An 11981-nucleotide genomic window follows, 5' to 3' on the forward strand; every position below is an offset into this window, starting at 1 on the left:
AATTAGGGCTTGCACGCAGTTAATTGCGCAGGGTGTAGGGTGTTTACGTGAGCGAGCGGTGCGGAGGTAAGGGAGGCAGGGTGCTGGCTCGCAGGACAGCGGCGGACACGATGTAAATGCGAAACAAGATACTGCTTAACGAAGGTGGGGAGAGCTGCTTTCCATCTTTTGCTGGAAATGAGTTTGTGCAGAGTTATTGGTGCACTTCAGAAAATAAAATATAGTAGACTGATAATTTGCTTGCCTACTGATTATTTTTTGGCAGCAAACATCCCCATTATCTTGGGTTTTGGAGTTCTGAATATTTAGAAAGTAGCATACTGCCTGCCACTTGTAACTCTGGGGTGGCCTCTTGCACTTTGAAGGAGCAACATGTTCTGCAGAACCTATTGCTTTGTAGTGAGCCTAGGCTCCGAAGCTCTTATAAATGTGAACAAAGCACATTTAAAAAAAAAAATATCACACGTAGATGATATGTGTTGACATTTGTTGTTCTCGAAAGGTTTTTTCCCATGCTTTTGTCTAGCATGAATGTTTTAATTCCTTGGCTACCAGACTTAATGTAGTACTGTATTGGGTTTTGTTCTTTCTGCTCAGGGATTGTGTCTTTGTTCTGATTTCTTTCATACTTTTACTTTTCGTGTTCTTTAGTTTTTTGATTTTTTTTTTTTGGAGGTTTTCAGTACATCTTGGTCAAGAGCAAAATTCTGTGTTTCTCCCAGTGGCATAGGTTAACATTTTTATCATGGGCTACAGGAATGTTATTGACAGCTTTGGGTAAAAAAGCTGTCTGACCTCTCCAGACAATATCACTTCAGACTACACACAGGCTGTTAAAAATGGTTGGGTTTTTTTTGGCAGTCAACCTTCAGGCAGCCCTTTTAACTTAACACCCTGTGTTTCTTTCGATAACGTTGAAGGATAACATGGCTGTGTTGCCAGGGACTTGCCTTATCATTTGCCTTAGGCTATTTCTCTAACACTGTGGGTTTGGGATTTTTGTTGAAGGTCAGACCGCTAATTTACACCCCAGGTAAGCATGCAATTTGAAAATGTCCCAGAAGCCCAAACTAAAATTTCTTTAACTTCTGAAAAAACAAAAAAAAGAAGTTCTTGGCATAAAAGTTCACTGCTAGCTCTTGTTAACATGGTTTGCTTCTGGCTATATTCTTGTTCTGATCTGATTTTGTTTAGCGGTTCCCTGTGAGTTGTGTACCTTACCTTTTCTCACTTGGTTTCAGAAATTTTTGCCATGGTTTTCAATGATTTCTTGCAAAAGCAAGTGGGATCTTTTGGATGTAACAATTTGAAACTAAATTAATTTTGACTCTGTTTAGTTTCAGCGTTGTTCACAAGAGCATTTTCTTGATGCTGGTGTCTCTGGTCCACAGAAATAGTATTTGATATAGCATTATATCTCTGTTGTAGACGTGGACTAGAAATAATTACATATGTTATTTCTTAAATCCATTCAAGAGGTTTAATGTTGTGTCTTCCCCTCTGTTGGCTAAGTGGTTGTTACAGACCAGTCATGACAAATTAAAAGGTGATTAAACAAGGTCAGCAATTTCTCATCTGCTCTTCTTTGGTGTGTTGACCTCAGCTGTCTGCTGGTTTCTAATAAAAATATCACAAGTCTGGAGTACAGTAAAGTTACATGGACTGTTTTTAAAACACTATTAATTGCTTCATAAATTGCATCTGTCGCTTGGCAGTGCTTGATTGCAAAAGGGTAGGTATAGTTTGTAGGATGACTATTAGAAGTGCCACTTACCACCTAAAGACAGGCTTTTGGAATGGTTGTGATAGAAGAGAACAGAAACTCTTCATTTCTGTGATAGTACATCTTCAGCTTAATGATGCTTTAGACCAGGCTTCCAAATTCACTGTGTGAATGGGCTTTGTAATTGCTGGTGCACGTAGCCTGATATCGACAACGTGTAAGTAGCACTGAATAAAACACACTCTGCAGATAGTGAAAAAATCACAAACCAACAACTTTTATTATACCTTGTGTAAATTATTATTTAAGTGGCTTGGGACTTAGATATTTCTGATTGCTGAAGAGTAAGGAATGTAAAGTATGTGTTAAAATGGAATATGCCTATGATATTTTGCTAAGAGACTATGTAGTAATAGGCCTAAATTGAGTGTAAAGCAACATGAGGTATTAACTTTTAGCACCAAATGTCTTACGGCTTCTCTAGAAATCTAAGAGCTGAAGTTTGTATATTTTCACGGTAGGGGTGATAGAAACCTAGGTTTATAAGTTAGGTTTATAAATCACTGAGTACTGGCAGGAACGACTTGTAGTGCCAAAGTGTCTGTGAGAGCCAGTAGTAGGCGAGTTGCTTGTGGAGCAAGCATCACTTCAAAGTAGCTGGGTGCTGTTGTGAGTCTGCTTCAGAACAGTCTTGGAGGCAATTTAATTCATTTCTGTGGTTATTAATGTGCTCATTCTGGCTCATGTAATCAGGTTGGAAATAGAGTTTAAACTATAAAAAAAAAAAAAATGCCACAATGTAGTTCTTGCATTGGTGAAAGCTAAATTGCTACGTCTGGTATTTGATTATGTGTCTGGAGGTAAATAGTAGTGGGCTTTTTTTCTCTTTCACCAGGTCACCCAGAAGACACAATGAGTGTGAAAGCTTTCAAGCTCGTTTCCGCTGTTGAGCGAGAGATGTTAATGGGAGACAAAAATTACATCAACATCGAATGCATTGAGTGTTGCGGAAAGAACCTCTATATTGGAACCAATGACTGCTTCATCTATCACTTTCTGTTGGATGAAAAGATATCAACAGCTGGAAAAATAACTTTTGCTGCCACCAAGCAACTGCATAAATACCTGGGCTTGAAGAAGCCCGTGAGCGAGTTGAAAGCAGCCTCTGCCCTCACCAGGCTTCTTGTGCTTTGCGACAACACGATAACACTAGTTAACATGATGAACTTGGAACCTGTCCCCACTGGTGCTAGAATCAAAGGAGCTGTGACGTTCGCATTAAATGAGAACCCTGTGAGCGGGGATCCTTTCTGTGTCGAAGTCTGCATTATCTCCGTCAAGCGGCGGACCATTCAAATGTTCATGGTGTTTGAAGACAGAGTCCAGATAGTGAAGGAAGTGTTTACTCCAGAGCAACCCTCTGCTGTGGCTGTGGATGGTTATTACTTATGTCTTGCACTTACTACACAGTATATAATTTTGAATTATAACACTGGTGTCTCCCAGGATCTGTTTCCTTACTGCAGTGACGAGAAACGGCCAATTGTGAAAAGGATAGGCAGACAGGAGTTTCTGTTGGCTGGTCCTGGAGGCCTAGGTGAGACAAGATTGTATTTTTTTGTAAGTTTTTTAACTCCTCTCTCAATTTTTTCTCAATTTGGAAGCAAAGCTTAACTAATTGTTGTGCATAACAATGATATTTTTCTCCACAGGGCTATACTGGAATGTTGAGATAAAGAGGTAGATGGTAAATTTTTGGTACTAAGAATTATTATAACTCTTCTGCGGTTTTTTTTAAGGCACAAAAATCGGGTTTTTCTGTATCTTCATCGTGTCTGTAGAAAGCTTCATTTCTGTATATACTGCTAACAGCAGTAGTATCTTGCAGCCCAGAGAAAAAACCTTGGTTGGTACCAAATGAAACTTTAGAGGCTGATAGCCTCTCTGGAGTGACTAGCCGAACTGGGTTTGAGGAGCCCCATGTCGTTATGAATATAAGTTAGTGTAGAGGAGTTCATTTTTTTCGCCAGTTGCTATTCAGAGGGGTGCAGATGAAGTTCATTTTAGAGTTTGTAATAGATTGGCAAGTAGGTATGTTGTGCTAGTAAGGCATGCTAGTGGAAGTAAACTGTATCCTAACTCCTGTAGAAGTAAACTCTGTCCTAATTGTAGATGTTGTCAGATACTACCCTGTTTTTATGCTCCCACATGCTGAATTTTTAATAGTATTTTTCAGCTCTGTAATACAGAAAATGATAGTTTAAGTGTTGCATCACGTGTAATAGTGCTCTTGCCTAATAGACAGATGATTGTAAGGACTACTGCTGCTGTAATTTGTCTAAATCAGCAGTATGCTCTGAGGTCAGTCATCTTGAGGGTTGTTTGGAAAAGCTGCAATATCCTGGAGCTGGCAGGCCATAGGCAGAATGCTTTTGTGCTGTTTGCCATATGACTCTCCATGTAGGAGAAGCAGTTTATGTATCCTACCTGACACATTAAGAATGACATGACACAAAGATCACAATTATTTAGGCCCTTAATTCAGGGGTCTGCATAGGTTTTGGCTCTTCAGTATGAATTCCAAAGAAAAGCATGAGTGCAATCAGTTGTTTGTGTTGAAGTTTTGTCTTGTGACTAGAATGTGAGGTGTACATCAACTCCCTAGTTTTTCTTGTTGGAAGTAGAGACTCACTAGAACATCACTTCATGCAAATTAAATATGTTCCAAGATGAACTTGTTTTTTCAGACATGAGGCTTTTGCAAGTCATCTCGGTTACCCACCACTTATGAAAACTGTTAGTTGCTTTAAATATGGACATATATTTGTGGACGTTGACCTTTTTAGTACTGCTATGAAGGTTAAAATATCTGAGTTGACTGACTGAAAGTGTTCCCTTTTGACATGTTTCTAAAGCAAACCCATTCTTTAATCTTTATTTACCTTTCCAGGAATGTCAAACCAGATTCTGTTCAACTGGTTAATTTCTTTTTGGTTTAAGAATAGATAAACTTTTAAAAGCATAATTGTATTTAGTTGGAAAGCTGAATTTTATTTAGTCCAACTTTTGCTTTTGTCTGGTGTCCTGCAAGAGGGCTATACAGTAAGACCTTTACTCATAAAATCCAACATCCTTGTGTAAGTAGATTGTCCTTAAAAATACCAAAGGGTGAAAATATCAGATATATGGTGTCTTAAACAAATGCACATCTGCAGCTCTTAATATGCTATAAACTTCCCTTTTTCTGGTAATACAGGCAAATATACCATGTACTAGCTCGGACACATTACAAAGATTGCTTGCTATAGGTGGGTATGGTTTTTCCTTGCCTATTTCAGCTTGGGGGTGTACTTAATCATTTGTTCTCCATTCCCTCCCCCACTATTGTTTTGGTTAGTATTATCCACCTTGCTGTTCTTCTTGGTAAAGTTCTCAGTGTCTTTAACGCCGTTCCCATGAAGGTGAAGGTGGTTGAGCACCCTTATAAGCATTGTATATCTTGGCATTTGAGGTAGGGCTCTGCTGGAAAGTGAATGGACTTGAAAAGGCTTGATGTACATCTTCAGTTCTAATTTTGGTTTGCTTTTGTACATCTTACTGGTTAAGACGTGTTCGTTTGGCACTTGGTAGAGCATCTGTGCTAAATTCAGCCTCTCTTACTGAGGTGGCTGTATTCTGTGTTAATACATTTGACTTTCGAGTGTTTGAAGTGACATTCACTTAGATTTATTTGCTTCTGAGCTGAGTGGAATTTAGAATGGCAGAAAGCAACTGCTTAAAGTGGTAATTATGAAGTAAAACATCTTTGAGTTTCTTGGGTATGTGACCTTTTTCCTTACCTGGACTCTTTTTCCATTTAAGACTGCTTGTTAGAATTGTTCATAGTTGGTCCTTACACTTAGCCATTTGGTACTTCATTAGCTCTACTTGCAGTTAGTATAATAGCTGGCTCTTTAGAAGGGAAAAGAAACTTAATTTTTGATGCATCTTCATTCTGTCCAGTAATTGGTTCATTCAGAATTGAAGATCAATTCTTTCTGATTATGTATGAAGCTGTGCTTACCAAAATTCTGTTTTTCATTCGTGAGGCTCTTGTTGCATGTTCGTAATGAGATTGCCATACAGAGGCTTTAGGCTGTTAAGATATCATCAAACAGCTCTTGCATATTGGCACAGGGCATGATTCCCAGCACCAGCTGCAGCAATCACCCAAAGCATCAGAGACCTCGCCTCAGATGGAGCTCCCAAGGGAGGGAACAGCTCTTAAGGCCTTGAGCTGAAGGGAGCACCTGGTGTCTCTTGCTGAGACGGAGGCAAGGGGAAACTTTGTCCTTGCCTGCAAGAGATGTGCGTTTGGTTGAGGATTTGTGTTGTCAAGTAAAGGAGAGGCCGGAGGAGGTCAGCAGAATACACGGCATCAGAGAAGACAGAAGGGAAATGGAATCTTCTTCAGGACCCAGGCATGAGCCTGAACCTCTGACCATCCTGAGGGAAGGGCAGGCTGAGTCTCTGCTTGTTCTGTGACGGCAAGGGCTGGAAATTTGTCACTTCTGAAAGAAAGAACTCTCCTTCTCTGCCTGCAGGTCTGCATCTATAGAATATGTTCAGTGCTCAGCAGTAGCAGATGAGAAGCAGGAAGCTCTGTCCCACAAAGCATCTGAGCCTGTACCACGCAGTAGCACCGGGAGGAATCAGTGGGTAATAGTAGTGGAAGACTCCCTCATATGGGAGATAGTTTTTCTCATCGATCCTGCTAGTGAGGAAGAACAGTTTGAGGAGGAGTGGGTGGATCAGGCAGGTCACCAACTGGTTGTACAGCTTCTGGTGACAAGGGATATGGCCTTTATGAATATGGAGCCTTCTTTAAGGATTTAAAGAAGAGATGGGATCCACTAGGCCAAGTGAGGCAGAAGGAGTTTTATGAGCAGGCTGACCAACCTAGTGAGGAGGATTTAAACTAGGAATGGTGGTGGTAGGCCAAGCTGGCAAACAAGGAGTGCAGGGTGATGTGGATGAGAGACTTTGTAATGAACCAAGAGGGGTAAAGAGACCCTGCTTTAGGCATAGGCAGACAAGAGGTGTGTACAAAACAATATGAAAGTGCTCTCACTTTCACAGCAGAGCTGTGTGTTGACAGCTGAGGTGAGCGGTTACCCTTTACATAAGAGCTGCAGGATGGTGTGATGTGCCTTGGGGCAAAGGAGGAGGTAGCTGAGAGTTTATGGATTAGGGTTAGAGGGCAGACTAACATGGGTGACATTTTGCTGGGTATCTGAAACAGACCACGTTACCAGGAAGAAGACGTAGGTAAGGCCTTCTTCAGATAACAGGAAGAAACCTACATTTGCAGGCCCTGGTTCTTGGGGGGCCCTTGGACCACTCCCAGTACCTGCCAGAGCAGCAGCACAGCAGGGCACAAGCCGTCCAGGAGACTTCTGGAGTGGATTGATGGTGACTGAGGAGCTGACGAGTAGGGGGTGGTGAGACACTGGAACAGGTTGCCCAGAGTTGGATGCCGCATCCCTGGAAGTGTTCAAGGCTAGGCTGGATGATGCTTTGAGCAGCCTGGTCTAGTTGAAAGTGTCCCGATGATTGTTAAGGTCCCTTCCAACCCCAGCCATTCTAGGATTCTACGATTCTAGTATGAAAAGTGCTGGCAGCAAGTTGAGAGGGGCAATTTTTCCCCTCAGTTCTAGTGAGATCATGTGTGGAGGACTGGGTCCAGGGGTCCCTGGAACGTCATGGATGTACTGGAGTAAATCCACTGAAGGACCAGAAAGACAACTGAATGATTGGAGCATCTCATATGTGGAGAGGCTGAGAGAGCTGGGACTGTTCAGTCTGAAGAAGAAAATTCTTAACAGAGATCTTACCAACATGAGGGGGCAGGGCAGGTAAAGAAGACAGAGCCGGGCTCTGCTCAGTCATATTGTGTCCAGTGGAAGGATGAGGCGGTTGGTACAAACTGAAATACAGGAAATCCTACATAAACAGGAAAACAAACTCCTCATTGTGATGTTGGTCAAACTATAAAACAGGTCTTGGAGAGGATGTGGCATCTCTGTTCTTAGAGGTGCTCAAAACCTGACTGGGTGAGGTTTTGAGCAGCTTGTTCTAATTGTCCCTGCTTTGAACAGGGAAGTTGGACTAGGCAGTTCTCGGGGGTCCCTTCCTGCTTCAACAATTCCACGACTTAAATGAGTAAAATACACACATTTTAAACACCTAATTTTACTGTATGCATCTTGGTTTTCCAGGATAAAGTCTTCTCAGTGGTGCGTGGTTTGAACAGTTATTTAGTGATTGAGTAGACTACAAATGGAGTTGGAGAGCCGAGCCTTGTAACTTACAACAAACATGCAGGTACTAGGCAGAATGATTCATAGAAAGTTATGCAGTGCCTTTTCTCATAGCTGACACTGCATGAAGCAGGGTAGTCAGCAGTAACCAGCGTGTTCCCTTCCTGCTTTCACCCACTCGCAGTGTTCCTCCTGCTGTCAACATTTATGGTAACTGAAAGTGTTCATATTGCTTTTTAAAGAAGTAATAATAATAAAAAAGAAGTTTTATTTTAACTTTTACAGATACTTTCACTAAGAAGGTTTTTGTTTTAAAACAAACAGAATCTGCAGTCTGTTGCGCAAAGTCCTGAATAACCTGATCTAAGCTGGTCCCACTTTGAGTATGGGAGAGGACTGGACTGGATGTCCTTCAGTACCCATTTCTGACTTAAATTGTTCCATGATTCTATAAATTTCTAGCTCTCATGGTGCCGAAAACAGTGTAGCTGTGTTTTGGGTAACTTGCAGCCTTTGGATAGCATATGCATTTTTAATACGGAATTGATTACTGGCTTCATCTCAGTTTCATCAACCGCATTCCTGTACTCTAAAAGGCCATGGTTCCTGATTGTAGTTGTCATGTTTATTGTTATCCTTAGGTGGGAGCTGGATGAAGACAGAAGATGCATCATTCTGCCACAGAAGCCCTAGCTATTGAGGGCAAAAGGATGTAGAGAGATATTGACTTGGAAAAGTACTGTGCATTGCTCTGCACTGCCCTTTCACTTCCATAAAGGATTTCTTAAAGTTACCTAAAAAAGAGCTCTGTCATTTAAAAGAAAAAAAAAAATTTTAAATCAGGTTTTTATAATTTTTTTTTGACAGTGACTGAGAAACAGAAAATCTGAAGAATTAAGGTTTCAAATACAATTAGCCCTGAATTTACTACTGGTTAGTATGTATTTAACTCAAGTTTTCTCCCATTTTTTGAAATGGGATTACAGCACAGAGTAAAAACTGAAAGGCATGAAAAGCAGATAGCGCGGTCTGCCTGTTGTAAAATTCCACTTCCGATCCATAAGAATATGAAAATCTGTAGAGGAAATCGGGATTCTGTATTATGGCAAAAAAGAGTATTTTCTCTAAGGCACTCTGCTTGAAAAGCCGTTCATTATAGTGAAAAAGCAAATACCATTACTTGTTGATAGCCAGATGTGACATTTTCATTCTGTGTTGCACCCTTAGTTAGGGGAAGGGGCTGATCGTTTCAGAGCTGCTATAAAGGGTCCAGAAGCTTAGTCTCTACACTGTAGTTCTGTGAAAATCTACAACCTTCTGGTTTCCCTTTTTTTCCCTTCTCCCCCAGGATGATCCTCCTACCCAGCTACCCTTATCTCGTTATCCTCTGTTTGGAAGGGATTTTTCTGTAAATTGACTAACATAATCTTTTAATCTCCTCTGTCCTTTAGAGCTCAGACTTACTCTGCCAGCTGTCAAGTGGCTCATTTCCGCCAAAGAACAATTTTCATGGGTGTGTCTTGTTAATAGCACGAGCATACTGGTTTTAGGGGGTATGCCTTCAGGTTTGGAACAGAAGTTTACACAGTGCTTCAGTATAGCTCAGCTGGCAAAGAGTTACTGAACTATGTCTCAAAACTTTGACTGGAGTTTTTCTTCAATTAAATCTCAGAGAATTTGGGAATACCACCTAACATAAATAGAACCAGTGGCATGTATTCCAAAAAGCAAGTTAAACTTCTGTTAGGAGAAGGAAGGAGGACGCAATAGACAGGAGGAAAGATAGTGGCAAAAAAACCCACAGACCTACCAAAGATTTAATCAGGTTATTTTGAAGACAGCATAGGGGATATCGTTGGGGTGTAAAAAAAGTCTTTGTGCTTGGGTCTTGGGAAAACTGCCTTATATGCAGCCTCTGCTTTTTATGGAAATGATTGGAAACATATGCCTCGCAGGAAGTCACTCATCCCAAGGAGCCGGACCCTCATTCTGTGAAAATTTTGGTCTAGCAGAAGTGAAGAAGTAAAACTAAATGATTGTCAACTAAAATGCTCTTTAGGCATTCGACGCTGCAAGGAACAGATACGCCTGTATTGCCAGATAGGTCGGACAGTGCAGGGCTGTGGCTCCTACCAAGGCAGTTTTGTTTGAATGCTGGGTCTCACTAAATATTAGTGTTCTGAAATGAATTCAAACTACATGGCATTGTTCTTATTTAAAAACAAAAATCTGAAACTTACTAAGCTTAAATAATTCTTGCTAGTTTCTGTGACTATTCCTCTCTTTTCAGTTTTTGGTGGTCTGTTTCTGTGGTGAAGAGGAAAGGGGAAAAAAACATTAACTGAGTTAACCAACAGCTCTGTGATGTCCAGGGAGGTGTGATATGCTGTCATCATGCCACCTGATACTCCATCTGTTCTTCTGAGACTTTATTTCTGTGCCTTGGTACCTGTGCTTTGTATTGGGAAAACAGCAGTCTTCAAGTAGCACGAGCCTCAGGCTTTTGTTTTTCCCCTTCCTGTAGGCATGTTTGCAACCGTGGATGGCATTTCGCAGCGTGCCCCTGTGCACTGGTCAGAGAACGTGATTGGAGCAGCTCTGTGCTTTCCTTCATTACAGTGCACAGCATGCTGGACCAGCAGCAGAAGCAAACACTGCCTTTTAAAGAAGGTCACATTCTACAGGACTTCGAAGGTATGAAAAAGGGCACTTTTCTCATCAGTAATTCTGGAACAACCGCCACTGTGGGCACAGTCACTTTAGGTTGTTTCTTAAACAAAATATCTAGCGAGCACGTTAACTGTTGAAACTTTTATTGCTAATGCTTTCCTGATCAGATTCCTGCAGACTATGGTAGAAAAACTTTAGTCATCCAAAATTCCATGCTTCTAACAAAATGTATGCTCACTAAATGTGCTCTAATTGTCAGGTTAATTGTTGGGTAGGAGACTGTCGGGTTAGAGGAGTCAATAATTGTTAGATACAGGTATTTGTCCATTGGCTATCCTGACAAAGTTCCAACATCTTAAAAATTGTTCTTTTGTACTCCTTTCTAGAATGTCTGAAGAGATTTAAAAAGGGATATTTCATAAAGAAGTCTTAAACAAAAAAATCTAAAAACTTGTTTTGATCTATCCTTCGGTTAGGAACTCTTAAGTATGGAATACATTGCGCTGCTATGTTTTTTTTTCCAGGACAGCTACAAACTCTAGCACTATGAACTGTATGTTACTTGCTACCTTTGATGTACAGCTTACAGTTTTCTAATGTAAGTCTGTGGAAGTATGTGGCAGTTAAAAGTCCCTATTCTCTGGAATCTGGGCAGTAGTTTCACTGGTGGTCTTTACATCATGTGAGATTATAGCCAGTTTCATTTACTCAGAGTGGAACAAAACTGCTGTGAATAAATTTATGGTTATCTCTGAGGTGCAATTTACAAGTAAACTATACTGTCCAGCAAAAATGGTAACAACAAGGATGAGTTTAGAACTTTAACACTGTTTAGATTCTTGCATCTTAAACAGTAAATCTTAAAGCTTATTTCTGAAGTGTGTTTTTTTTCTGTAGAGAATGTAAACTGAGTATGTCTATTTGCTCTGTCCAGGAAAGGTGATTGTTGCTACTAATAAGGGTGTGTATATCTTGGTGCCGCTACCTTTGGAAAAACAGATTCAGGATCTTCTAGCTAGCCACAGAGTGGAAGAAGCCCTTGTTCTAGCAAAAGGAGCTCGAAGGAATATTCCAAAAGAGAAATTTCAGGTCTGTCCTTCCTTTAATTTTCATGAAAATATAAATTTCACAGTGGTGCTGTGTGTACCAGTGATCAAGTGACTAGAGGAGGGGGGGAAATGTTTACATTGATGAGAAATCTTACTGCCCTTCATGGTTTCAGCCTGAGGAAATAGTTGTGCTGCTGAATTGGCTTGTGCTTGTAAAGGCTGTGATGTTGACAGGGTTGA

At 40.8% G+C, this 11981-nt stretch overlaps 1 protein-coding gene across 1 annotated transcript; it reads left to right on the top strand.

Moving 5' to 3' along the window:
• Positions 1–2635: 2635 nt before the first annotated feature.
• LOC104505516 (transforming growth factor-beta receptor-associated protein 1-like) lies at positions 2636–11781 on the top strand (the record flags this gene model as incomplete). Its single annotated transcript, XM_010159067.1, is given in 4 exon segments — positions 2636–3320; positions 10547–10630; positions 10633–10716; positions 11627–11781. Coding segments are annotated over 4 exon segments (1008 nt in total), but the record flags the coding sequence as incomplete, so codon positions are not given.
• Between the last annotated feature and the right edge of the window lie 200 nt (positions 11782–11981).

This window comes from Eurypyga helias, unplaced genomic scaffold (assembly GCF_000690775.1).
Source record: "Eurypyga helias isolate BGI_N326 unplaced genomic scaffold, ASM69077v1 scaffold38599, whole genome shotgun sequence".
NCBI lineage: Eukaryota > Metazoa > Chordata > Aves > Eurypygiformes > Eurypygidae > Eurypyga > Eurypyga helias.